We start from the raw sequence: 24981 nt of genomic DNA, 5'->3' as shown, positions 1-24981 counted from the left end.
CCAATTTGTATATTTAGGGAGACATTTGAGGCTGAGATCCTCAGTTGTACACCATTGTACACAAAAATGTTCTGAAGTCCATCTTCAACCCATTTGTTGCAGCCAACTCCTGTGTATGGCATATAAGGTATTTGCATCTAGCACCTCCAATCTCCTCTCTGAGCCCATTCATACTACAACCTCTGTTCCACTCCGAGGAGGGAGGTTTAATATATAATGTTTGGAAACATGCAGGGTTGTACAGGCTGGAAGGTGTTTTTTTTTTTAATGATGGGGGCGTGCACCTGATAGGCGAATAAGTTATACATGAATTAGGGAACAGAAAGATGTGATGGCTGTCAGGAGCTTGTCCTACATTCGAGTAGGACACTGGCAGAGACACATGCCCAGCTGGCATGTTCTCTCCCTCCTGGTTGATCGTTCGGGAGCTTCGTTAGCTTTTTTCAGCCCGAACATCACAGCGACCAATGCCAACAGACACTGACACACTCAGGGATCCGCAGAGTCTTCGCAGCTTGCGTAACAGACCTCAGCAACTCAGCATTTTGGCTAATCTACTTTATTTGCATATAAACACACACGGAGCACTGCAACATGGCTCCCTCTCTCTCTAATATCAGACAGCAAAGAAAAAACAAAGGACAATAGTCCCACTTCACAGAACACAGTAACACAAACATCCTGTCTCCGTCACTTCCCACTTTGTGGAGTCAAAACATACACCATCATGTGAAAGACAACAATCCCATGACTGCAATCATGGAACAGGAATTCTAACAATGGCTGCACTTGTACCAGGCACTTCACTTCATCTTGAACCCAACAATTAGTCCACAAGCAACCATGTCTTTAGCAACATTGGGAAATTTGATTCTCAACACGAATCTGACTCCGAAAAAGATGTTATCTACAAAATACTCAGTGATCTCTAATTAGGTCTGATTGATTCAACGAAGCAAATTTGGGAGTTGGATTTGTGAATAGAGATGGAGAAAGCAGACGGGTGTAATACGTGGGCCAAAAATGCTGCTAAGGTCTGTCTCCAGTAATATCAGAGAAAACACACTCAAAATTCTGCATTGATGGTATTTAACTCCATGAAAGGGCATTCACATGGACCCATCCTCCCACCAGTCCCTGACTGTATATGATAAGTGGTTGACATGTAGCAAACACCAACCATTCTGGATGAATATTTCCAAAGAAATAAATCTCACAACACAACAGACTGTGCTTTAATGAGCACCTTTATCGAGCATTGATAATGACCTACAACACAAAGAACTAATTACATTCCTCCTTGTGGTGGCTTTGCAGCATATTGTGCAGAAATAGAAAAATCTGGGTCATCTTCAACTCTCTCCATGGAGACAGAACATGTGGATGGTAGCACTGATGGAGAAACTAGCTAAATATGTTAAAGTATTAAATGTTCCTCAAGACTTCATAGAAGCATGGCATCCACTCTTAACCTTTTCTAACAACAACAACAAAGGTATCTGGCATCTGCCAGCTAGGCATGTTCACCTGTGGTGTACAGTGGTACCTCAGGTTACAGACGCTCCAGGTTGCATACGCTTCAGGTTACAGACTCCGCTAACCCACAAATAGTACCCCGGGTTAAGAACTTTGCTTCAGGATGAGAACAGAAATCACACGGCGACGGCGTGGCAGCAGCGGGAGGCCCCATTAGCTAAAGTGGTACCTCAGGTTAAGAACAGTTTCAGGTTAAGAACGGACCTCCAGAATGAATTAAGTCCTTAACCCAAGGTACCTCTGTAATGCATTTTGCTGGCATTGCCGCCTGCTCCATTATGGGGATAGGGAATTATTTTTTTCTATTTGTTCTTGGGAAGCTCTTAAAAAAACAACAACTTTTGAAGAGATAAAGCTTTTTTTAGGTATAAAAGGGGTGTTTCTTGAATAAACTGAACCCTTTCTTGCCTCTGGATGCAGTGTGGGATATACTTAAAACTAGAAAAGTAGATACAGTAACAGTGTAATGTAAAATGTTCATGAGACATGTAAGCTTAATGTACAACAGGAGTAAAGGCAAACATTCTATTTGATATATGTGGTACAATACTCTGTCTACTGCATTCAGAGTTCAAATTGCAATATCCTCTTTTTTGGTTTAGACTAGGTAGGAAACAATAGCCAAAATGAAATATGACCACGACAGAGTCACAGCGATGGGCGGTATGCAATGCTAGTCCTAAATCAGAGTAGACCCATTGGAGTTAAAAGGGATAATTGAGTTTAATTAATTTCATTAGGTCTACTTTAAGTAGTACTTAGTTGAATACAATACACAAAAATACACAGAAGGAAGGCAAAATTATAGCATACATGTTTGAAGGATAAACAACCAGTCCAATAGGTCCAGTTCAAATGAAACACTGGCAGCAAAAGGCCATGCATGTCTAGTCACATATTAGTCCTGTTTAGTTTGATAGGACTTGCTCCCAGATATACGATGAGACAAAGCGAGACAGAAATGGCATCTGTCCAGTCAACTTTTCCCCAAAAGTGAAGGGAGAAATATTAAGTTCTTGATTATGCTGCTGATGGAAGTAACTGAAAGAATATACAGTCCTTTATGTTAGGCAACTTATTGTCCCTCTTCAGAGGACCCTTCACTTTGTTATTTCACCTGGAATTGGAAAACAACCATCATTAATGTTTGCCTGGACAAAAATAAAGCCGTACATCCCTCCACTCTTTGACAACTTGCTGTCCCATTCATCACTGCCATTTAGTGATGCAATAAAACTCTATTCCAATAGCATGGGGAGATATTTTTATTGGGCAGTCAGAACTGGGAGGGCTCATCTACGTCACTCGCAGATAGATGGTTACATCTGCAGATTGCTGAAATAAAATATCCACACAGTGAGGGGGAGAGTTTAATCTGCATTTCTGAAAAATAGTCCTATGTTTACATGATATACACACATGACTTGTCTAAGAATAATAGTCCTTTGACTTATATAACCCTAACACTTTGCAAAATACAGTGGTACCTTGGTTTACAAACTTAATCCATTCCGGAAGTCTGTTCTTAAACCAAATCCATTCTTAAACCGAGGCGTGCTTTCCCTAATGAGACCTCCCACCACCGGTGCCTTTCCACTGTTCGGTTTCCATTTGTAGACCGAGGTAAAGTTTGCAAACCAGAACACTACTTCCAGTTTTGCGGAGTTCCTAAACTGAATCGTTCATAAACAGGATTGTTCTTAAACCGAGGTACCACTGAATCATATTTTCTTGAACCTTAGCTTGGTCTCACCCCCTTGAAAACCATTGTAGTATTTTACCCTACCAGCTAAAAGTGAGTTACTATTAGTCCTCAGTTGCAAAGCATGATCAAAGGCCTCTTGCTTCAGAACCCCTTCAGCATTTTACCTTGATGACAGTCACGGTGACACTGTAGAAAAGGCTCACGAGGAAGAAAATGATGAAAGTGGAAAGGATGGATGACAGGCTTTCGAGCTCTTCATCGTCGTCAGCATCTATGAACCCATCTAGGTAAGCTTTGGACAATACATGCAGGTCAGATTCTTCTGGAGTTTAGAAAGATGGGGAGGTCTCAGTGTAGCGAAGTGACACAGGAGGGAAAAGTAGGTTACTTTTGTGGGGAACTGGGAAAGGAATGTGAAACAGGCACACTGAGAAACAGGACAATTCCGTCTTTAGACTGGGCACAATCCAATCTTGACAATGCCATGTGGCATGTGGAGTTGGGGATAGGCAGGGGAAAGAGGAGTTGATTTAGCGAAGGGATGGAATGGTGACATGCTGCACCAAAGGGCAAAATCACAGATGTTGCAAACGCTTTAGTATCTCTGCCTTTGGTTGTGCTAGCAACATGGTGCAGATTTGGCCTATATCCAACATGAGCTGAGCTCATGTTGAGGGAACTATAGCACTTTTAGGAGTTCTGCATGGCACAGCTTGCTTGCTGAAAGGTGTCAAGGAGCCCTTGCTCCAAATGATGCTCTCTAAACCACATAGAGCCCTCAGCAGTCTTGCAATAACTGACCACCTGGCCTGAATGAATTTTGTGTCGTTCATGACAGCATTGGATATTGTACTGTATTATAAGTTGCAAGCAGAGCCTATCGTACTGTTTTTGGTTAAAAAAATTTTTTTTACAGTGTTTAGGATCCGTGAGTAGACAGTAATATTAAAATGCATTCTTCAGAGGGAAGAGATGTCTCAGCCTTGAGGTGCATTTTTGAGAGTTTATCTTATGAATCACACATGGGTTTCATTTGGAATTTTCCAACCAATGGTCTGCCGCAGAGTATGGCTCTCCACCTTCCGAAATGATTGAATGCTTTAGCATTCTGTGCAACACTTATGAACCTACAAATTGCCTTCCAATGAGTATCTCAACTGTTGCTAGTAGTGCAGATGAGATGGAATGAGAGATAAAGTAGCTTGCCCAAAGCCACAGTATTCTTTGTAACTGGGGCAAAGGTTGAACTTACATTTATAAATTCAGAAGTCAGCTCATTCCGTTATACTGGTGTGCTGTATCTTGTGAACATGAGTGCAGTTACTAGCCTCACCTACCCCCTGTAGATTCCTTTCAGATTTTATCCTCAGCAAAACAAGCGCACAATCTAAACCTTTCTTTAACAGAGGCAGATGGTGGGTTTAGCGCAGTAAGGTGTCAGTAGAACAAATTACCCAAGTCACATGCTACAGGAGAAGGCAGTTCCCACTCCAGGAGCACTAACTATCCAATTTAACCTGTCTCCAAATATGAAAGGAAGCTGAGCATCTATAGAACCCACCTGCTGGCTCTTACCAAAAGAAATTGCATTGGGCTGCAACTCATTACCAAGAAACAATGACTGAAGTTATCAAGGTGTTCTCCACAGCATCCACATTCTGCTGTGGACTGAGATGCTTCTCAGTTACTCCTCTGCTGTCTACATCCACCATTTCCAACAAATGGTTCTGAGTGGGAAGGACAATGCCTGCACTTTTGTCAAACTGAAATGAAACAACTGGCTTAGTTTTGTCCTATATGTCTCTCTTGCTGTGCCTTGGGAGAGAATTAAAGAGTATTGGTGTGCAACTGGTATTCAGAGACATATTGCCTTCAATAGCAGAGGTGGAGCACAGCCATTGTGGGTAGTAGCCATTGTCAGTCATAACAAATGCAACCACCACATTTTTCTTTACTTTGTACTAGTAGAGGTTTAGATTACTTCCTATGTTAATGAAGCTCTAGATCTTTTCATCACAATGGACAAAGTGATTTTGGAAATTGCAATGCTACATTTTTCAAGTTTTAGATGATCACGGACAAAGTGATGATTCTTTTTTTAGATATATATAGTTTTGGCAAAGAAACCTCAAATATGCAATTCACTGACACATGGGAAACATCTCTGATGGCATCAATGCCACCATTATCATATTGTGCATTTGGAACTTGTTAAATGTGTGCTGTGGTGAACATAAATGGAAGCATCCAGTGTCCTAGGTCCACCTAAATTGTGATTGTTTATGCACACACGTTTTATTACTTTCTTTAGTCTTTGCTTTGAGATGCAATACAAAAATAAAGATAAGATGGATCAGGGTTGCAGAATGATAAACGCGTGTGTGCTTGCAGAAACTGAAAATCACAGCTTTCTATGCATGATATTTATAAATATTTATTTGTGCGTCAGTGTGTTGATATTAGAAGATCTCTGCTATCGTGTTATATATATATATTTGTGCTTGTGGAAATGTTTTTGCGATGTCATTGCTATGTGAGAAAGACAGGAGCACTTCCAGCTGTTCTAGTGGGAAGGCTGTTCCTTGTCTGTGCAATTTGTTGGCTTCTTCCACATGATGTCATTAGCATTGAAATGCTACCCTAATCCCTCCTTTAAAATGGATTTGCCTTTAACTTTTTTGGGGGGGAAATCCCCACTAAGTTAAAGAAGTGTTGCCAAAATTGGTGTTTTTGTGTTGGTGTTAAGCCCCTTTTTCAAAGCACCTGCAAAGTGTAGACATAGGGTTCCCTCTGAAGAGCCATCAAAGATGTCAATTTGCTTTTACAACCACACTTTTAAAAGCAACACGCAAGACATGTCATGAAACACTCTCTGCATGGTCCTGAGCAGCTTCTTTTGGTTCTTTAGGGGAATTTTACACTGAAACATCCTTGGATCGCTCTAAATTAAACAACAACGTCAGCACCATTATATCCTTAGGGTTGAAATAATAAATGTGTGGTCCTAAACCTAAAACAGATATTCTCCGCCCCACATGGAGGAGTTAATCATTTTGAAGAAAGACTACTGTGACGTTTGTGTTTGTGGAGAAGAGAAAGTAATGGGAGACAAAGCTATAAGAGTAAAGGCCAAAGAGCTAGCAAGGGAAAGGTATGGTGAGGTTGACAAATCTGATACTTGCAATGCAATACACAAGGGAAGGCTGGGTGTCTAACTGGGTGTCTAATGTCTAAGGCTTTTATCATCCCTTGAAAATTCCAGATCATAGCTGAGAAAATGCTGAGAGTGGAAGCTTTATATCTCATCGTAATGCTTGTATCCTGAAAATTATTTTTTTTAATCCTTTTATCAGAATTTCCAACAACAATCCAGATTTGTCTCCTTGTATTAAACTTTCTTTATTTCAAACCAAAGGCCAATAATTAAACAAATGGAGACACAAGAAAGGAAAATAGATGCTGGTAGAATTAGGGAGATGTGAAAGATATGCAGGAGGCTTGACAAGAATGGTTATTGGCAAGTGCTGGCGGTGTCGGAGAGCACGAGGGAGACGTTGACAATGGTTGGTTTACCCGTATTCTTGTCTATGGTCTTCTGTGATGTCTGGAGGTACAACATCTCATGCCCTACCACGCAAGTGTAAGTAGTTCCAGAATTCCACTCTTCTGCATTGATGTTCAGCATGCTATAGGCAGAATACCGCTTGGGTGCCTTGGACTCCTGGGTGGCTGTGCTGGTGAAGTATTTGGAAGCATCCACCGGCTCATCATTCTGCAGCCATTTGACAAAGAACTCAGGAGGGGAGAAATCTTTCATCAAACAAGTGACGGTAGCTGTTTCCTGCAGAGCCAGCTGATCCGGAGGAGGAGGAAGGACGTATATATGTGGAGCAGAGGGGTTGCCATCTGGAAGGTTAAAGGAGGGTGTGTGTGAAGAGAATATCAAATGCATGGTTTTGTTTTTTAAGTACATTGCTAACCATATTTTCTCCCCCTTTCCTTTTCTTAACTATGACCTCATTTGTATGGTTTGAGAGAGTCAGAAAAACCCGTGAGAAGATTGGTAGAAGCCATCTAGGAGGTGAAATGGACAATGACCAATGATGACCAGATCAGAGATTTGATGCAATGGCTTTCTAAATCTGGATTTTTATTAAAGACTGTGCTGGCATGGTCCACTGCTTTGTGTGTGTAAAAAGAGTGGAAGAGCATAAGCGAGACAGAGAGACTATGGCTTACAGAGATGGTCCCATGAAGTAAGTGGGGACAAACTCATCTCTTCATTGCTAAGGTGGGCTGAGAAAAGGGCAGGAGTCAGCAACCTGCAGCCCATGGGCCACAAGGGGCCCACAGGGGTTACTTAAATGGCCCATGAGCCGCCCCCAAACTGAGCTGCCCGCTTGGCTAGCCCCCGCGTGCTGTGCTAAACCGGTGCAGCATGGACTCATTTCCGCTGCACTGAAAAACACGTCTGTTCATGTGCAGATGCGGAAAATCGCGTCTGCGCAGATGCGATCTGGCCCATGGAGCGATCTCCTTGGGAGTGAACCAGCCCAGGAGAGGTAAACCTTGCTGACCCCTGGAGTAGGGGCTTCATCTACTCTAAGAGTAGCCTCATATAACCCATTAAGTCATATGGATTTTTTGACAGCATGCTGGGGGCTAAGTTGATGTTTCTTTTTGTTGCCCTTAGGCACACAGAAACCCATACTGTACATGTCCACTGGGCAGGCATTGGAAGGATAGCTTATTAATTCCAACAACGATTGCTTAGATTCAGATGCGTGTTAAATCCCTCTTCCGCAAACTGGTGTGCTCCAGATGTTTTGGACCACAAAGTTCATCAGCCCCAGCCACTAAGCCCCATATTTGCTGATTTTGGAAGTTATAGTCCAGAACATCTGGGGAGACCACCATGTTAGGATAGCTTGTGTTAAATGATTGTGAAGACAGAACGAAACTGCTAAAATCAATGACACCGAGGGTTGCCTAATCTTTTTTTTTTTTTTGAGCCGATGTAAAATAGGCACCTACCTTGAGGCTTGCGCAGGGACCTGACTTCCATTGAAGGAAATAAATCTGGGTGAATAATTTTGCAGTTGAAAGTTTCTCCTTTTCCCCACTCATCGACACACACAGTAGCTACTGCATCTGCATATATCAAATCGCTGTTTTCTTCATCGTGGTACGTTTCCAGTGCAGTGTCCAGGGGTTTGTCATCGGATGCTCTTGTCCAGGTGACGTTCAGCTCCTTAAGGTCTTGCTCATCAGGTATGTTGGAAATTCTGCAGGTCAGCTTGGCTGACTTGGTCTGGTAAATATCAGCATAGGAAGGTTGGATGGTCTCAACCGTGACAGGGATGGAAAGACCTAAGAAGAAGAGCATTGAGATCTGTAGTAGGACAACACTTATGACAACCCCAACGTATATCTGATTCAAACATCCAATGTCCTCAAAGAGTTCCATTGCTTATGTCCAAGTCAGAATAATTTCCATTTCCCACAATAGTGCCATATTCAAGGGGTTTGTTTGTGAGGGCTTGTAGATGGGAGACCTTGCTAGTCGCTGCACAAGTTCCTTTCCTTGGTGATCCACTGATTTGCCAGAGTCAATGATTTTACACTGTGCTCTTGGTAGAATCCCAAAAGCACAAGGCATTCATTTGTAAGAATATTAAGAATCACAAGGAAATTTGATTCCTCCCCCACTAAAAATAATGTCAGAATTGGATCAGCAGAAAGTATGGGGACTATGAGTACCAAAACATAGACTGAGGTCTCACATAACACTGAAGCCAAGGTTGGATCTACATATCTCAGTGGTATCCCACCATACGCTGAAGGATAAAATTGCTGGACTATGGTGCTTAAGTGCCTTCAGACCTTGCCGTAAAATCTGCTTACCTATTATAATTCTGCTTTCTAGAGGATTTTCACCTCTTGTTGAGCGTTTTGGCATATGTAGATTTTCATGAAATCTTACCTCAGTTTTAGCCCAAAGCTAATATTTCTCCCGTGTTCAGAATGCAACCATATATACTGAGCGCTCCTTCCTTATGACAGAAATGAAAGATGCCCCTGTTGTCTTGAATGTTTCAATCAGCTTTCCGGTGCTCTGATGGAATATAATAACTTACCGCCACAAATAAGGGGTCTGCTGATGTTCTTTATCCCACTGAATCTCTCGTTGGACACTTTGCAGGAGAACTTCTTGCCATTGTCCCAGTCGTTCTTGGTGATCGTTAGCTCACTCCTCACGCTGTAGCTGCACTTTGAGATCCGTATGGTGGTGGGCTCATCAGATTCAATAACTTTTCCATCCCTCAGCCACTGGATTGTGGTTTTCTGAGTGTGCAGATTTATAGCAGTGCAGGTGATGGTGGCATTCAAGGGGGACCCCGCAAAATCCTTTAGGAGTGGTGCGTTGATGATAATGTTAGGCGGAGAGTCTGGGCGCACTACTGCAGAAGGAAGGAAAGTGGCAGAAGGTAAACTAATTTATTGCAGATGAATCCAGCAACTCAAGGGGAACTGCAGATCCAGGTCTATCGAGGAACCCTCATTCACAAGACTCATGAGATTGTCTTCTAGAAGGTTGTGCGTCTCGACAAGCATTTCCCTATCCATTTCAATGGGTTCATCCCACAGAGTGAAGGCTCACTCTCAGAATGAATGACAGTGTAAGAGCACACGACTAGTTCATTTCCCATGCTACAAGGCAATAGTATCCTATTCACCTATATCTTGGATTAGGGGCCAGGTTTCAAACGGATTTGAAACGCTTTCCCTCTTTTACATAAATTAATCTTCACCCTATGCAGAAAAGCATTAGTTCTGAACTTAGGTAATTATTCAGTGTGTTAAGAATACAGACAGGTATGTGGTCCTTTGGGAACTAGCTAGTTATAGGGTTGCAATATTTGGAAGGGCAAAAAAGAACACACACAAATACTGCTGATGCAACAGGGAAATCCAGACATAAGGGAACCTAGCTAGTTATTGGATGGAAGATATATCACAAGATTATCACAAGAGGCCACTTCCCATAAAAGACCATGCATAAATAAAGCATTTGGTCTTTTAAGAGTTCCCTAGCACTTTCTGACTCCTTTATGCTAATCTCCTGGTTTGAGCTGCTGTTGGCTGCTGGGAAATCTTGGTTTTTTTGTAGACAACAAGTCAAATAAATTCACTTACTCGGACGGACAATTTCTTCTGTTCTGTTTCCAAGAGAGTGAGCAGCCTTGCAGTAGAATGGATTAAAATGCTTCCAAGCTGCAGCAGGGACAACTGCCTTGGAGCTTGCAGTGAAAGTCCCACGGGAGTTGAAGAAAGAAGGAAATTCCATAAACTCGATTGCCTCGTCTTCATCGTTATCCCAGGAGAAAGTGAGTGAGCCAGGCAGGAAATCCTGGGCCAAGCAGCCAATAGTGATGCTTTCATTGTTGGAGATACTCCCAGAAGATGGAATGAGAGGAAAGACATGCGGGGCAGATTGGCAAGCTGAGGAAACAAATAATAATAATAATAATAATAATAATAATAATAATAATAGGGGGTTTTTTTGGAAGATGCTTCATTTTTAGCTGGGATTGCTTATCTGAGCTGAGCTATTTTAATTATCTCTCAATGTTTAAAATAGTTTTAACTGCTTTTATTTATAACTTTAATATTTATTGTAAGCTGCTTTGAGGTTTTCCTACAATCAAGCAGTATATAATTTTTGTTAAATAAAATAAAATACATAAATCTAGGCCAGGTCCTTGGGCGCATTCTACCTCTGACCGCCCAAGATTCTGTGGTTGCATTTCTGACAGGTTGGACAGTTTAGCCAACTTAAAAAATACCCACTTCTTCAACCTTATTTTGATAAGACCTTTACACAGGATGGCTTCTTCATTGACACTTCCACTTGTCCCGTCATTATATCCAGGGGGGAAAAAAACCACAGTTGTTTATCACTGAATTAGAACAAACATCAATCGGTTTTTCTGTGGATTGTTCTGATTCAGTGGCGAACAAGTTTTCTTGGGAGATGTGGCAGGGATAAACTATAGGACCCATACTCAGAAAGTAGAACTTATGATTTCTAGACACAGGACAAGCCCCATCTCAACCATTGGATCCATTCTACTGATCTTCACCAGACAAGCGTTAATAAAACAGTGGGTATGAATATTCAGGCCTCAGCTGTACTTTCGTCTCTTCCTCACATGTCTCTCTTCAACTCCCTTTTCCCCATCTCAGCTGTCACATCCCAACAACTTTCCCAGGCATAGGTAATCTCGGTCCTCCAGATGTTTTGGGACTACAATTCCCATCATCCTTCACCACTGGTCCTGTTAGCTAGGGATCATGGGAGTTGTAGGCCAAAAACATCTAGAGGGCCAAGTTTGCCTATGCCTCATGTTTCCTAACTGACAATTAACTCACCACTCTATAACCTCCGGCCAATCAGCATCTGCTATCATCCAGCCCAATCGGAATAAATTTATCTAACTCTAACAAATTTTCAATGAAATTCTCTCTCACACCCCACAACCAATCACTAAGCATCTATTGCTATTTGAAATATGTAGCATATTCTTACACCATGCTAGTCATGGCTTCCCCTAAAGAAACCTAGGAGATGTAGTTTGTCAATGGTGCGGAGAGATGTTGGGAGACCGCTAGCCCCCTCCTAGAAGTATAATTTCTGGAGTGGTTTAACAACCAGCCCCTCTCGAAAGGGAAATTTGTCAGCGATAACACTTTGAGGTGAATGGGGGCCTCCTTTTGACTCTCAGCACCCTTAACAACAAACTACAGCCCACAGAATTCTTTGGGGGAAGCCACGACTGTTTAGAGTGGTATTGGAACGCTTCAACAGTATAGTGTGAATGCGGCCATACGAATAACAATACAAGGCCTTGAACTCTGGCAGTCACAGAAGTAGCAGAATATCTTCCCCTTCAAAACATATATACACAGAGAGAGATATACAGCACTTATGCAGGAGCCTTCACAAAGAAGGGACTTGGGACTGGTTCACCTCCTAGCTAAGTGCTGATTCCATAAAGGTACTGAGTGAGGAAGAATAAAAGTTTGGATTTGATATCCCGCCTTTCACTCCCCTTCAGGAGTCTCAAAGCGGCTAACATTCTCCTTTCCCTTCCTCCCCCACAACAAACACTCTGTGAGGTGAGTGGGGCTGAGAGACTTCAGAGAAGTGTGACTAGCCCAAGGTCACCCAGCAGCTGCATGTGGAGGAGCGGGGAATCGAACCTGGTTCCCCAGATTACGAGACTACCGCTCTTAACCACTACACCACACTGGCTCTCAGATGCCTCACAGTTTTTCCAGAATTGGTGACGAAGGCTTATGTGTCTCTTGGCTGAGTATGCCAAGCTTCAGGGAGGCTGGGACAAGACCAGTTGCTCCCACTGGCCTACCTGAAGCTATTAATCTCCCTCACAGATGGGTGTCAGGTACCAGAAAATGCCCTGCTCCCTATTAGATTTCTCTGTGGTGGGTTGCCAGTTGGCGAACTGCTTAGTGAGTACAGTGGTACCTCGGGTTACATACGCTTCAGGTTACATATGCTTCAGGTTACAGACTCCACTAACCCAGAAATAATACCTCGGGTTAAGAACTTTGCTTCAGGATGAGAACAGAAATCGTGTGGCGGCGGCGTGGCAGCAGCAGGAGGCCCCATTAGCTAAAGTGGTACTTCAGGTTAAGAACAGCTTCAGGTTAAGAACGGACCTCTGGAACGAATTAAGTAAGTAACCAGAGGTACCACTGTATTCATTTACTTATATGTTAAATTTCTGCCTCACCCCTTTCATCCCAATGGAACAACAGTAGCAAAAAGATATAAATTAATTAAAACACTAAGAACATATAAAAACATTTGAACATGAGTCACAGCAACACCATATATTTAAAGCACAGGGCTTCCCTCAAATAATGTTGGAAACCTTTGTTCACCACAAGCAGAACTACAATTCCAGCCGAGAGCTGTAGTGCTGTGAGCGGTAAACTACAGTTCTCAGGGTTTTGCAGGTGGACGGAGGGAAAGCCATATGCTTTAAATGTACGGTGTACAATAGATATGCACAATCCTCAAAGCTAATAATTTCAGGATTGCCAAGGACAATGTCTTTCAACCATCAAATGTCTGGATGAACAACAGTATTTTTAAATCCTTCCTGAATGAAGGAGACAGGTGCACTTCCCCAGGGAGGGCATTGTACAAATAGGGAACCACCACCGAGAAGGCCCTGCCAGTGCCAACTAGGCAGCACCCACAGCAGTGCCACTAACAGGCCTTCCCTGTTGAGCATAGATCTCAAATGGCCATCACTGTGTGAGGCACCCTTAAAGTTGCATTACTAGCATGCAAAGTCCTAAACAGCTTGGGACACAGTATTTAAGAGTCCCAAGCTGTATTATTATTATTATAATTATGGCTTTGCATGCTAGTAGTGCAGTTTTATGGGTGCCTCACACACCTGCAAGTTGCCCCCCACCATCAAGCCCTCACTGTGTTGAGCAGCTGCTTTCAGACACACTAGAGCAGTGGCCTCCAGCTGTTTTGGGGCTACAATTCCCATCATCCTTGACCACTGGTCCTGTTAGCTAGGGATGATGGGAGTTGTAGTCCAAAAACAGCTGGAGGGCCAAGTTTGGCCATCACTGCACTAGAGAGATCTCCACAGCTTTCTGAGAACTGCATCACTTACACCTGAGTCTACAACACCAGAAAGGAGTCAGCTGAGACCAGCGGCTCCCACCAGTCTTCCAAAAGATAACACTCACATGAGAGGCTCTGGTGCTGTTGTGCAAACCCAACCACCTAGAGGTTTGCAGAAAGCAAGGGTAGATGTTATCTTAAAACCCTTTAAGTGAGTGTTGGTTGCTCATCAGCATTCTCATACTTCTCAGCTAAATGGAGAAGTCTGGAGTGTTTGGGGAGGCTAGCTGAGATCTCTTGGAAACTGGACATAAGGCAAGCATATAAATGACTCGATGACCTTTCCAACTCTACAATTCTATGACATACCTACCTGCTCTATGCTGGCCTTCCACAAGGGTAAAGAAAGGCAGTGGCTTGCCCCTAGGTTTTCCTAAAGCTGCTCCTTAGCTGGCAGAGTTAATTTGAAGCCCCTACCATTTCTGAACCTGATCTGTAGTGGAGTGACTATCACACCAGTCTTCCATCCTTGTGCCTGTATCATTCCAATTTTAGTATATGTGCTGCCAAAGCGAGCACTATCACACCATTCTTCAAGGGGAGCACTGGCTTTCAGAGACCCACATTGTTCTCCCAGCCCTTTCAGGAAGGTCCATAGTTCAATGGTGAAGCATCTTCCAGTGGTCCCTCCCAGGACTCCCAATTAGCCAAGGGGCTTGCAAGTTGCTCAGCAGAAAAGAACTTAAGAAACCCAGCAACAGTTGTACATTGGGGTACAGGGGTAGCTCAGTGGTAGAGCAGGAATAGCACAGGTCAGTGATGGAACATTTGCTCTGCGCACAGGAAATCTCATGTTTAACTCACAGAACCTCAGCTTAGGGTTGGAATATATTCCTGGGCTGAAACCCCAGAGAGTCGCTGTCTGGGGTCTAGGGGTGAAGCACACTGCTTCAGAGAAACAAGAGAGCCTAGTGCTCTTCACTGGGCTGAATGGAAAGGACAGCACATATTCCTGCTTACACAAATGGCGGGGAGGAGCAGAAGCTGGTTGCTACCTTAGAAGTTTACTGAAAGCTACCACTGAGCTCAGATCTTGCACCCCTGCCAGTAAAGTTGCAGGCGTTAGGTGCTCTCTCTGCAATCTCTGTCTTTACTGAAGCCCAGAGCCACACAGCTCTCCAAGCTGAGTGCTTGATTTTAAGGAAGGTTGAGATCCCTAGCATTCCTCCAGTCTTCCTAGTGGTGTGTTGGTTGGAGCGCAACACTTGAAAGCTTCCTTATCCCAACTTTGGAGAAAAAGAGGGAGGAGTGTGGAAGGCTTCCAGCAGTTACTCCTAGCCTTTGTAAATCTGTAGCCCAACAAGATGCCAAACTTTCCCCCAGCTGACCACAAGATGCCAAACTTTCCCCCAGCTGACCCCCAGCTGACCACTCTTTCCAATGGTCAGCTCACCGCTGAACATTGGAAAGAGTTGCTCCCCTGCTTCAGGTATAGCTGCTATAGATCTGAATGGCTTGCGTGCTTCTCAGCTGAGCATTGAGCTTCTGAGATCCTAGGAGCTTACCCCATGATTGTTCCCAAAGGCATAGCTGAGCAGAAGTCATCCCACTCTTCCTGAGCTCAGCACTGAGCTTCAGAAAGACACCAGCTGCTCCCTCTACCTCAGCACTAGTCTAAGTAGCTTGCATTTATCCCAGCTCAGAGGTTAGCTACAGAAAAGCTATGAGGATACCAGGAACATCTTTCATCAGCTCAGAGAAGAACCACCCAGCCCTCTTGCTTCCTTGATCTAGCTATAGCTGCTATGGATCTGAAAGAGCTAGTATCTCACGAGAAGGTGGTGTGCTTCAGAGAAGCTAGGTGGGTTCTAGGAGTCCCTCCTCCCATTATTTCCAAAGCTGTAGCTGAAGGAGCACAAATCCTTTTCCCCCTAGCTGAGCACCCCTGATTATTGCTGTTATCTGAAAGGCTTGATGCTGTTCTAGCTGATTGGTGAGTTTCAGAGAAGCTAGGGGGTTGCTGGGTGCTTTCCCTAACATTTCCAAAGCTGCAAAGGATCAGGGTGCCACCCAGCTCTTGCATACTCCACCCCCAACTGAGCACTGGATGTCCAGAGAGGTTCCAATAGATTTCCTTGCCCTGCCTAGAGGCCCTAGATACCTCAATGGGCAATGGATGTAGAAGACTTGCACGTCTCCCAGCTGAGCTTCTGCAGTGCTGCCTCTCAAAGGGGTGCTGCTGACTAAAAAGGCTTCCTTCTGGTCACAATTTAGGGATGGAGGAGGACATGCAGTATTCCAGCCAGAAGACCTATAATTCATTTTGGGCCTTGCACATCTCCCCATAGAATGCCGGCTCCCCGGGGGCATCCCCATTGCTGTGCATGTCAAAGCAGAGGGGTGAGGAGAAAGGTTACTGATACCAGGAATATATACCAAATTGTGAGAATTGAAATCAATCGACATTTCACATTAAATATCCCAGAGAAGCAAGTGGCTTATCTGAACATCTTGCAGGCAGCCCAGTAACTCCCTCCTCCTCCTCCTTAAGCTGTCAGCTGAAAAGTTGGCCTAAATGTTGGGCTAATGGGCTCCAGGTAGGCTACCTTCCAGTGTGCTGCAAAGATCACATGCAGCAGCTCCAAGCTGAACATGGGCCTAAGGTGGCTATTGGGGAGTTTTTGTTATGTTTAAGTCTCTCTTGAGCTCAGCAGGGAGGTGGCAGTAACTAAGTGTTAAAATCTGCATTAGTTGGGAAGCCTATCAATTTGAGAAACCAGAATTCAAATGGAAATACTAATACTTATGCCCAAGCCTATTACAACCTACCGTACATCCTCTCCATGATAGTTGATCGATCCTAGAAAGAGTCTTTTCTTATGTTTCTATCTTCCCAAAGCCCGGAGGTAGGCCCCTTTCACTTACCATATCAAAGGTTGACCTTGCATGGTCCATTTCTCCTGGAAAGTCATCTTAGTTCTATGAAGTCTTCAGTGTTTTCTCCTAATGTTCTTGGAAACCATCTCTAAAAAAGGAAAGTGACGGTAGATGTCCTTGGTGCTGACATGAAAGTCTGAAAACAGACAAACAACATATTGTGGTGGAGTGATGTCTGGGGTGGGGGCTATAATTTGCAACCAAAAGTGGCCACGTGAAACTGTTGCCGAGGCAGAACTTCCCCTTTTTCTAGTTTATTTGTCTTGCCTTGTTTTCTTGTTTTCAAACTTTGGGGTTTGTCACTAACCAAATTTCCAGAGTTAGGGTTAATCTGGCAAAGCAGCCCCCCTCCACACAAAGAGAGAGATATTGCCCCCTAATATTTATTTATTTCTAAAAGAAATAATAATTTATCACTTTCTGCCAACAGCCTTATAAGAAAAGTATAAATGGTAAACCAACTATTCCCATACCTTCCAACATTTCTCCAATGAAAATAGGGACATCCCATTTCATAATGATAATTTTACTCTCAATACTCCACACATCTTACTGGGTTGCCCCAGCCACTCTGGGCAGCTTCCAACATATATAAAAAGACAATAAAACATTTTTTTAAAGAAATCTCCTATGCAGGATTGCCTTCAGATGGCTCAGGGGTCAGATAACTCCCTACCCTCCAATGAAAATAGGGACATCCTAAGAAAAAGTAGGACATTCTGGGATCAAATCAGAAACTGAGATGGCTTCTCTAAATCAGGGACGTCCCTGGAAAACAAGGACACTTGGAGGGTCTGTATTCCATAGCAGATAATTCTGGCCTGAATGTGGGACTAGGCCTCACCCTGAGAAGTCTGGAATTTATTGGTTATTGACCCTTTCCATATCACTTTCGAAGTGGGAGGGGGCAAGTTCCTCCAAGGTTGCTTTGGGGCCAAGTTGCTCACATCAACAGTAGCTTCACTTTGAACAAACATTTGGAAGTGCTTCACTGCCTTGTGGAGGGCCAATTTATATCGTTTTGAGTTTGTGGGTGCCAGGCACCTATAATCTTAGCAAGTGTTAAAATATAAGCCAGGCTATCTAACTGTGTTGAGGCAATCACCTGGGTGATGGGCCATTAAGAAAGCAAAGGAGAGGGGGCTCTGTGTGAGACAGCAAATGGGTGGGGGGGGGCATAGTGAGAAGGACAAAAGCCAGAGTTTAGAGTTGGAAGTGTGTGTGTAATTAAACCCCTCCAAGTGTACCTGTTTTCCAGGGATGTCCCTGATTTAGAGAAGCCGTCCCAGTTTCTGTAGGTGCTGCCACACTAAAAGATTTATTACAGCTGTGGAACAAGTGTTATGTGGCACCAACTACAGTGCCATTTCTGCAGATTCAGGTGTTTATTGGGCATATGTGGGGCAAAGTGATCCTGCAAACAAACTAGTCCCAAGCTGTTAAGGGCTTTATATAAGACTACTAACACCGTGAACCTGGATCTGGCAGCAGATGGGGAAGTAGCGCAGATCTCTGAGCGGAGAAACTATATGTTGATAGGGTCTCACTCCTGATCCTGGGTAAGCGCAGTAAGGTGTCAGTAGCTAGGGTAAGTGACTCAAACCACTCCAGGAGGACGATCCAATTGAGCCTGACTCCAGATATGAAAGGAAGCTGAGACTCAATAGAACCTGACCACTCAGTCTTCGTGAAATAAATTGCATTTGGCTACAACTCAATGCCAAACAATATTGAAGTAATCAAAGTGGTCTCCATAGCCTCCACATTCTGATGCGGGCTGAGGTGCTGCCCCATTACTCTTCTGCCCACTAGAACTTACCATTTCCAAGGAGTGGGAAATTGTTCTGAGTGAGAAGGACAATGGTTGCGGTTTCACTGAGCATGTATGAAACAACTGGCCAAGTTTTGTCCTAGCTGTGCATCTCTCACTGTGGTTTGGGAGGTATGGCAAAAAGATTCCAGGGCTCCTCAGGAGGAGGGTTTGATTGCTAAACCACTCTACAAATTGCAATTGTCGGGGGGGACGGGACAGGACCAGGGAGTCTCCTAACAACTCTCAGCACCCTTAATAAGCAACAGTCCACAGGAATCTTAGTGGGGAACCATGACGGTTTCAACCAATATTGTGTGGCACCAGTGTAGCTGCCCCCACCACATAAAGTTTGGCTCTTAGCACTGAATTGCTACAGACCTGACAAACTCTGTTGTTGTTGTTTAGTTGTTTAGTCGTGTCTGACTCTTCGTGACCCCATGGATCAGAGCACGCCAGGCACTCTTGTCTCCCGCTGCCTCCCACAGTTTGGTTAAACTCATGTTGGTAGCTTCGAGAACACTGTCCAACCATCTCGTCCTCTGTCGTCCGCTTCTCCTTGTGCCCTCAATCTTTCTCAACATCAGGGTCTTTTCCAGGGAGTCTTCTCTTCTCATGAGGTGGCCAAAGTATTGGAGCCTCAGCTTCAGGATCTGTCCTTCCAGTGAGCACTCAGGGCTGATTTCCTTCAGAATGGAGAGGTTTGATCTTCTTGCAGTCCATGGGACTTTCAAGAGTCTCCCCCAGCACCATAATTCAAGAGCATCCATTCTTCGGCAATCAGCCTCCTTTATGGTCCAGCTCTCACTTCCATACATCACTACTGGGAAAACTATAGCTTTAACTATACGGACGTTTGTTAGCAAGGTGATGTCTCTGCTCTGCCAAACTCTAGTGCGCAGCATTTCAAAATGGTCTCTTCAACGTACTCCCCAGAGAACCAAATAGGTAGAGCAACTTTCCAGGGAGAGTGACCAGAAATCAGGGTTAGCCCCTGGCAACTAAGGACAGTTGGTATGTATGGACATTAGGTCTTCTTCAGCTCTCTTAAGACTTTTGGTGGCTTTTGGCAGGTGTGTTTGCTAGGTGTGCATAGGGCCTTGCCTCCTAGATTGTGGTGCTGGGCAGGCTGCTATAGCCATATTCACGGCGAAAGAAATAATATATGATCCTGGTGGAGCTGAGACCAGGCCTAGTTCCAAGATTTTAGCTGTTTTAGGTCTTCTTTCATAGCTGCATGATATGCAGAAATTTAGCAGGTGAAGCTTGTCCTGGCATGGATGAAAAATGGTGGAAGGAGCTTAATTTGCTGAACTTTCCTGTCTCGGGCTGCCATTTGAGTTGCAGGAGTACTGCTTGGGGGATAAAAGACACATGTACAATTTATGGGGCCTGGAGATGGCACCTTAACCATATGGTCATTGTGCTGATGAGAGGTTACTATTTTTCTTTCTGGAAAGCAGTTAAAATATCCCTCCCACATTTGATTAATGTTATGTTCAATAGATGGAAGTGAGAGCTGGACCATAAAGAAGGCTGATCGACAAAGAATGGATGCTTTTGAATTATGGTGCTGGAGGAGACTCTGGAGAGTCCCATGGACTGCAAGAAGATCAAACCTCTCCATTCTGAAGGAAATCAGCCCTGAGTGCTCACTGGAAGGACAGATCCTGAAGCTGAGACTCCAATACTTTGGCCACCTCATGAAAAGAGAAGACTCCCTGGAAAATACCCTGATGTTGGGAAAGATGGAGGGCACAAGGAGAAGGGGATGACAGAGGACGAGATGGTTGGACAGTGTTCTCAAAGCTACCAGCATGAGTTTGACTAAACTGTGGGAGGCAGTGGAAGACAGAAGTGGCTGGTGTGCTCTGGTCCATGGGGTCACAAAGAGTCGGACACGACTAAACGACTAAACAACAACAATGTTCAATAGAGTCCTTCCAGCTCTAATCTATTGCACATTGTTTTTCAGGGTAGGGATGTGTGGATGAAGTGCAGTGAGGCTGAAAACCATGGCATGAATGTCCCTCCTGATGGTTTGTTGTTGATCACAATATAGGTAAGACTGAAAGGCCCCCACTGACATTTTGATGAGTCATCCTGAGAACAGATGCAACCTGTTTTCACCAACAGCTGTGAACTAGTGTTTCCCCTTTGAGCCAAAGGCGAGTGCTGGCGGTCAGAAGGGGATGGACAGATATGATGTGTGGGGCTTTGAATAGCAACTCACACTGATGTGTTCTGAGTCAACTTCAGATAACAAATGGTGGTATCTCAGTGCCTGAGAAAGCAACAACCATGTTTTGCTGATTTTGACTGAGCCGCATGCTCTATGAATTGAGCATATCTACCAGAGGAAACTGAGACACAGCTCAAACTGGGATGGGGCAGAATGTCATGCCTTTGCCTACAGTGTATAGACTGACAGAGCCAGCCACTGCCCCCCCCCAATCCTCAGTAATGAGAGTGTAAACCAAGGTTGGAGGCAAGTTCTGAAGCTGCTCCAGTGTTAGCAATGTCTACAGCAAGGGTAGCCCTCCAGATGTTATTGACTCCCATCAGCCCCAGACAGCATCACCAATGACCAGGAGATGGTGGGAATTGTAACCCAACAATATTTGGAAGGCACCATGTAGATTTCTCTTGGTGTCAGTATCCGGTATCCTGAGGCAGCTGCAAGGTCCTGTAAGGATGTCTCATGCATAGGGTGGCCAGGCAAGAAAAAGTGCAGGGCACCTGAACCACTAAAGGTTGTGTAGGAGAGAGGATAGTTGTGGAAATTTCATGCAGGTTGTTCCTGTTGAAATTCTTTCCTCTTGTTGTGTATGCAGGAGTCCTTCCCACTTTTCATCTGGTGCCTCTATTGACCCCAGCTCCCTCCATACATATACATATACATATACACATACACATAAACATACACATACACACACACACATGTTTATGTATGTATTCTAGACCAGCACTCTAAGCAACATTAGGTCGCTGGATCTCGCCATACGTTTCATTTCTCACCTTGTGCTGCTTTGAGTTAAACTTTGTGAAACCTTGTAAGGTTTTACAACCCAAAAGGAAAAAGGGACAGGAGCCTGAAACTGGATAAGCCTTGGAAAAGGCTGTATGTGGTACTCTGAAGGATAAATGAGGCACAAGCGTAGGGCTCAGGGCCACAATGCCTCAAGGACTGCCTCTCTTCATATGAACATAACCAGACCCTGAGGTCATCCTCTGAGGCCCTGAATTGTGTGCCTCCTCCGTAAGAGGCTTGGAGGGTTTCAACACGAGGTGCCTTCATTATACACATTTTGGTGCCAGGCATTCCTCTTCAACCAGTCCTTTGGCTGATTGACATGTGATGCCCATTTAACTGTGTTTGTTTTTGTTCTTATTTTTATTATGACTTTTGTGGTTTTTATACTGATTTTTTTTGTTGGGAACTTCCCTGAGGTAGAGTATTTAGAGTTGCCTGGGGTGTGACATAGAGAAAAAAAGGTTGCAGTCTGGTAAAAGCGGCAAGTTGGAGAGAGGCTTAGAGTGCGATTGTTGGTTTCTTTTTGGAATCTACAGTTGTAGATTGGGAGAAGCAAGACCCTCTTGAAGTGCCAATGCTGTGTACACTTCCATTGTAGGCTCAGGTTGTATATGTGTGTAAGGCCCTTCTTGGTAGCGGCACCCACTGTGTGGAATGCCCATCAGATGTTAAGGAGATTTTGGAAACATAAGAAGGCAGCCCTGTATAGCGAAGCTTTTTTAAGGTTTATTGTTTTATTATGTTTTTATATATGCTGGAAGCCGCCCAGAGTGGCTGGAGGAACCCAATCAGATGGGCAGGGTACAAATAATAAATTATTATTATTATTATTATTAATAATAATAATAATAATAATAATAAACAATATATTGTAAAAACACCACAGTTTCCACTGTTCCTCATTCCTTAAAGGAAAGACGAACCATTGAATTTTGCGCCACTCAAAGATTGGAGTGGCATGCAGCTCTGGTATGTTAAAAGTTAACCACTAGTCTATGGTGAGTTACATACAACAGAGACATTTTAGGCTGGAGTTGGGAAGCCTCAGACCTGGGGTCTGAATGTGGCCCTCCAAGCGTTTCTGCTTGGCCCTCTGAACTCTCCTTACACCACACTCCCTCCCAAGCACCACCCCCTCCCCAGGCTACCCCCTTCACTGCTTTGCACTCACTCTCCTGGGCTGTTTTGCCCACCTTGAATGGGCCTTGATCTCTTGGTTGCTCAGATGGAGAATAAAGGCAGGTCTGTGAATATGCGTAGAAGCTAGTCTACTGTACAAAGGTAACATTTTCATTTGTTGCTCTTTTGCCTCTGGCCCTGCCCACCACTAACATGTGGCCCTTGAAAGGTTGCCCAGAATGAAATGTGGCCCTCAGCGTGAAAAAGATTCCCCATCCCTGTTTTAGGGGAATCTATGAAAAGAGGCATTTGTGTCCCAATGGGTGTGTCCAGTGCTTTGAAGAAGACTGAGAATCAACAACAATGCATGGTTAATAGAAGTTTATGTAGCAGCTGAGTTTTGATATGTCTAATTTGAACGAAAACTTATACAATGGAGGGCAATAGCACACAAGGCAAAATCATTACAATCAGAAGCAATATGAGGACAGAAATTAATATAGACAAACTCAGCACCAAACACAAGGATGTTATAGTATAATGTTTATACTGTGCATCCTTAGGTTCATTCTATAAATCAATGCAAATTGGTACAGTGCAATAGAATACAATACAATGCATTGCTTTTATACAGATTATAGCAACACATTATGGCAAACAATACGGGAGGGTGGTAGTCTGATAAAGTGATGGCTGCACAGTGCTGGCAGTTTAGTAAACTACAGTCAAACACGGCTGATGTGTACTACAACTCTGATAACATATTCACCAGATATACACCTTGGTTAATAAGAGACAGCATCTACCCGCTGAACAATCATAGTTCAAGAAAGCAACCATTTAGTGCTGTGAGCTTTAACAGGTGAATAGCACTGAAAACTCAAGCCAGATTATTATTATTAATTCTCTGCCCAATCAGTTTGCTAATGCAAAGTGGTTCATACAGTTAGCTATGACCATGCTAAGCACCAAATGGCTGATCAACAGCAGCGGCAAATCTCTTTTTTAGCTGGACTGTGATCCTAGGAAAACTCAAGTTATAATTGTTGCTGCTTTGTGGTCCAGGAGCAGAGGACAATATGATACAAATGTGACAGGATAAAGTTTCAACACTTCTCAAACACCAAACTAATGCAACCATGAAAAGTAATTCAACAAAACACACGGAAACTTTGGCCGATATTTTGCACTATGCAAGCCAAGTGGGAATGATAAAAAGCTGAGAACTTTTAATCTTCATTGATTTGACTGCTGGAGAGACCTCTTTTGATCACAGTCATTTTGTACACATTTTTCTGTTTGTCTATAGGAGGGCAAATAATGGAGTCCTCTATTGCAAGTAAGGGGGAAATGTGGACAAAAGGACTTAAATTTAGAAAGCAAAAACAGCTTTTATCAGTACACTTAAGACTAAACGCTTGCTCTCTGGGCTGCAAATTGGCAACATATCAATATGGCAATGCTTCTAGAAACTGCCGCTGCGGAAATAATGGCTCAGGATTTGGAGGAAATTAATACAAAGTGTAGAGCAACGAAATAGCTTTGGAGCTTTTCACCAATTTGGACGGCTCCTGCTCAGATCCAGTTTTCTGCAACCCGTTAGTTGCTATAGTTGGAAGGAAAAGATAAATCATTCATTTTATTACTCATGGATGGTTGATATGCTATTCTTTGTTGTTTATCTCTTTCACGATTGTTGCGCTCCATATTGTCGGCACTGGCAAAATTGCTGTTTGTTGCACTTGCAATTTCGATACAGAAAGTTGTTTACTATTTGTGATAATGTTCATGTAAAGTTGAGGTCGCTTTCTTCAGTGACCTGTTAACCATCTTTTTGAAGCAAAGTTGGCTGTGTCGATTATTGCAAAAGATGCCAAAGCAAACCAAGTAACACTGAAGATAATGCTTTCTGACATTAATGCTTTGTTGTATTGTAGCAGACAAAAATTATAATGAAAAAAGACTGAGAGAACTATATAATGGAGAGAAAAAGCAGGGTCTTATTCTGCATATTCTTCATCGTGAGATAAGGAGGAAGGTTACTTCACCTGTGGAAACAGAAGAGGTGGGGAGAAGATTGAACAATCCATGCGTGTTTATCTGAATGATTTGGGGATGAGAACAGGACACCTAGGACATTGGTTCTGCTGTTGCTGGAGAACCGC

At 43.6% G+C, this 24981-nt stretch overlaps 2 protein-coding genes across 17 annotated transcripts in view; both read right to left on the bottom strand.

Moving 5' to 3' along the window:
• LOC310662873 (immunoglobulin mu heavy chain-like) overlaps nucleotides 1-24981 on the bottom strand; it is a 301954-nt gene that overhangs the window by 15586 nt on the left and 261387 nt on the right. For 13 of the 14 annotated variants that reach the window (XM_083410121.1, XM_083410124.1, XM_083410114.1 and 10 more), the window contains 4 exons: nucleotides 10439-10744; nucleotides 9379-9702; nucleotides 8276-8611; nucleotides 6815-7147 (listed from right to left, as the gene is read on the bottom strand). In XM_083410121.1, the coding sequence (XP_083266247.1) occupies nucleotides 6815-7147; nucleotides 8276-8611; nucleotides 9379-9702; nucleotides 10439-10744 (1299 nt within the window). Of the gene's footprint in view, nucleotides 1-6814; nucleotides 7148-8275; nucleotides 8612-9378; nucleotides 9703-10438; nucleotides 10745-16841; nucleotides 16969-24981 lie in introns of those variants that run through there. The other variant, XM_083410119.1, reaches the window with a different exon arrangement.
• Nucleotides 23183-24981, bottom strand: part of LOC310662854 (uncharacterized protein) — a 40321-nt gene continuing 38522 nt past the window's right edge. For all 3 annotated transcript variants that reach the window (XM_083410048.1, XM_083410049.1, XM_083410047.1), the window contains exon 14: nucleotides 23183-24864. In XM_083410048.1, the coding sequence (XP_083266174.1) occupies nucleotides 24856-24864 (9 nt within the window). In that variant the 3' untranslated portion in view covers nucleotides 23183-24855. The remainder of the gene's footprint in view (nucleotides 24865-24981) is intronic.

Source organism: Podarcis tiliguerta (genome assembly GCF_965153285.1).
Source record: "Podarcis tiliguerta genome assembly, chromosome: 13".
NCBI classification, from domain to species: domain Eukaryota; kingdom Metazoa; phylum Chordata; class Lepidosauria; order Squamata; family Lacertidae; genus Podarcis; species Podarcis tiliguerta.
Note: the sequence above shows the minus strand (reverse complement) of the source record. Positions and strands in the feature narration are given on the sequence as shown.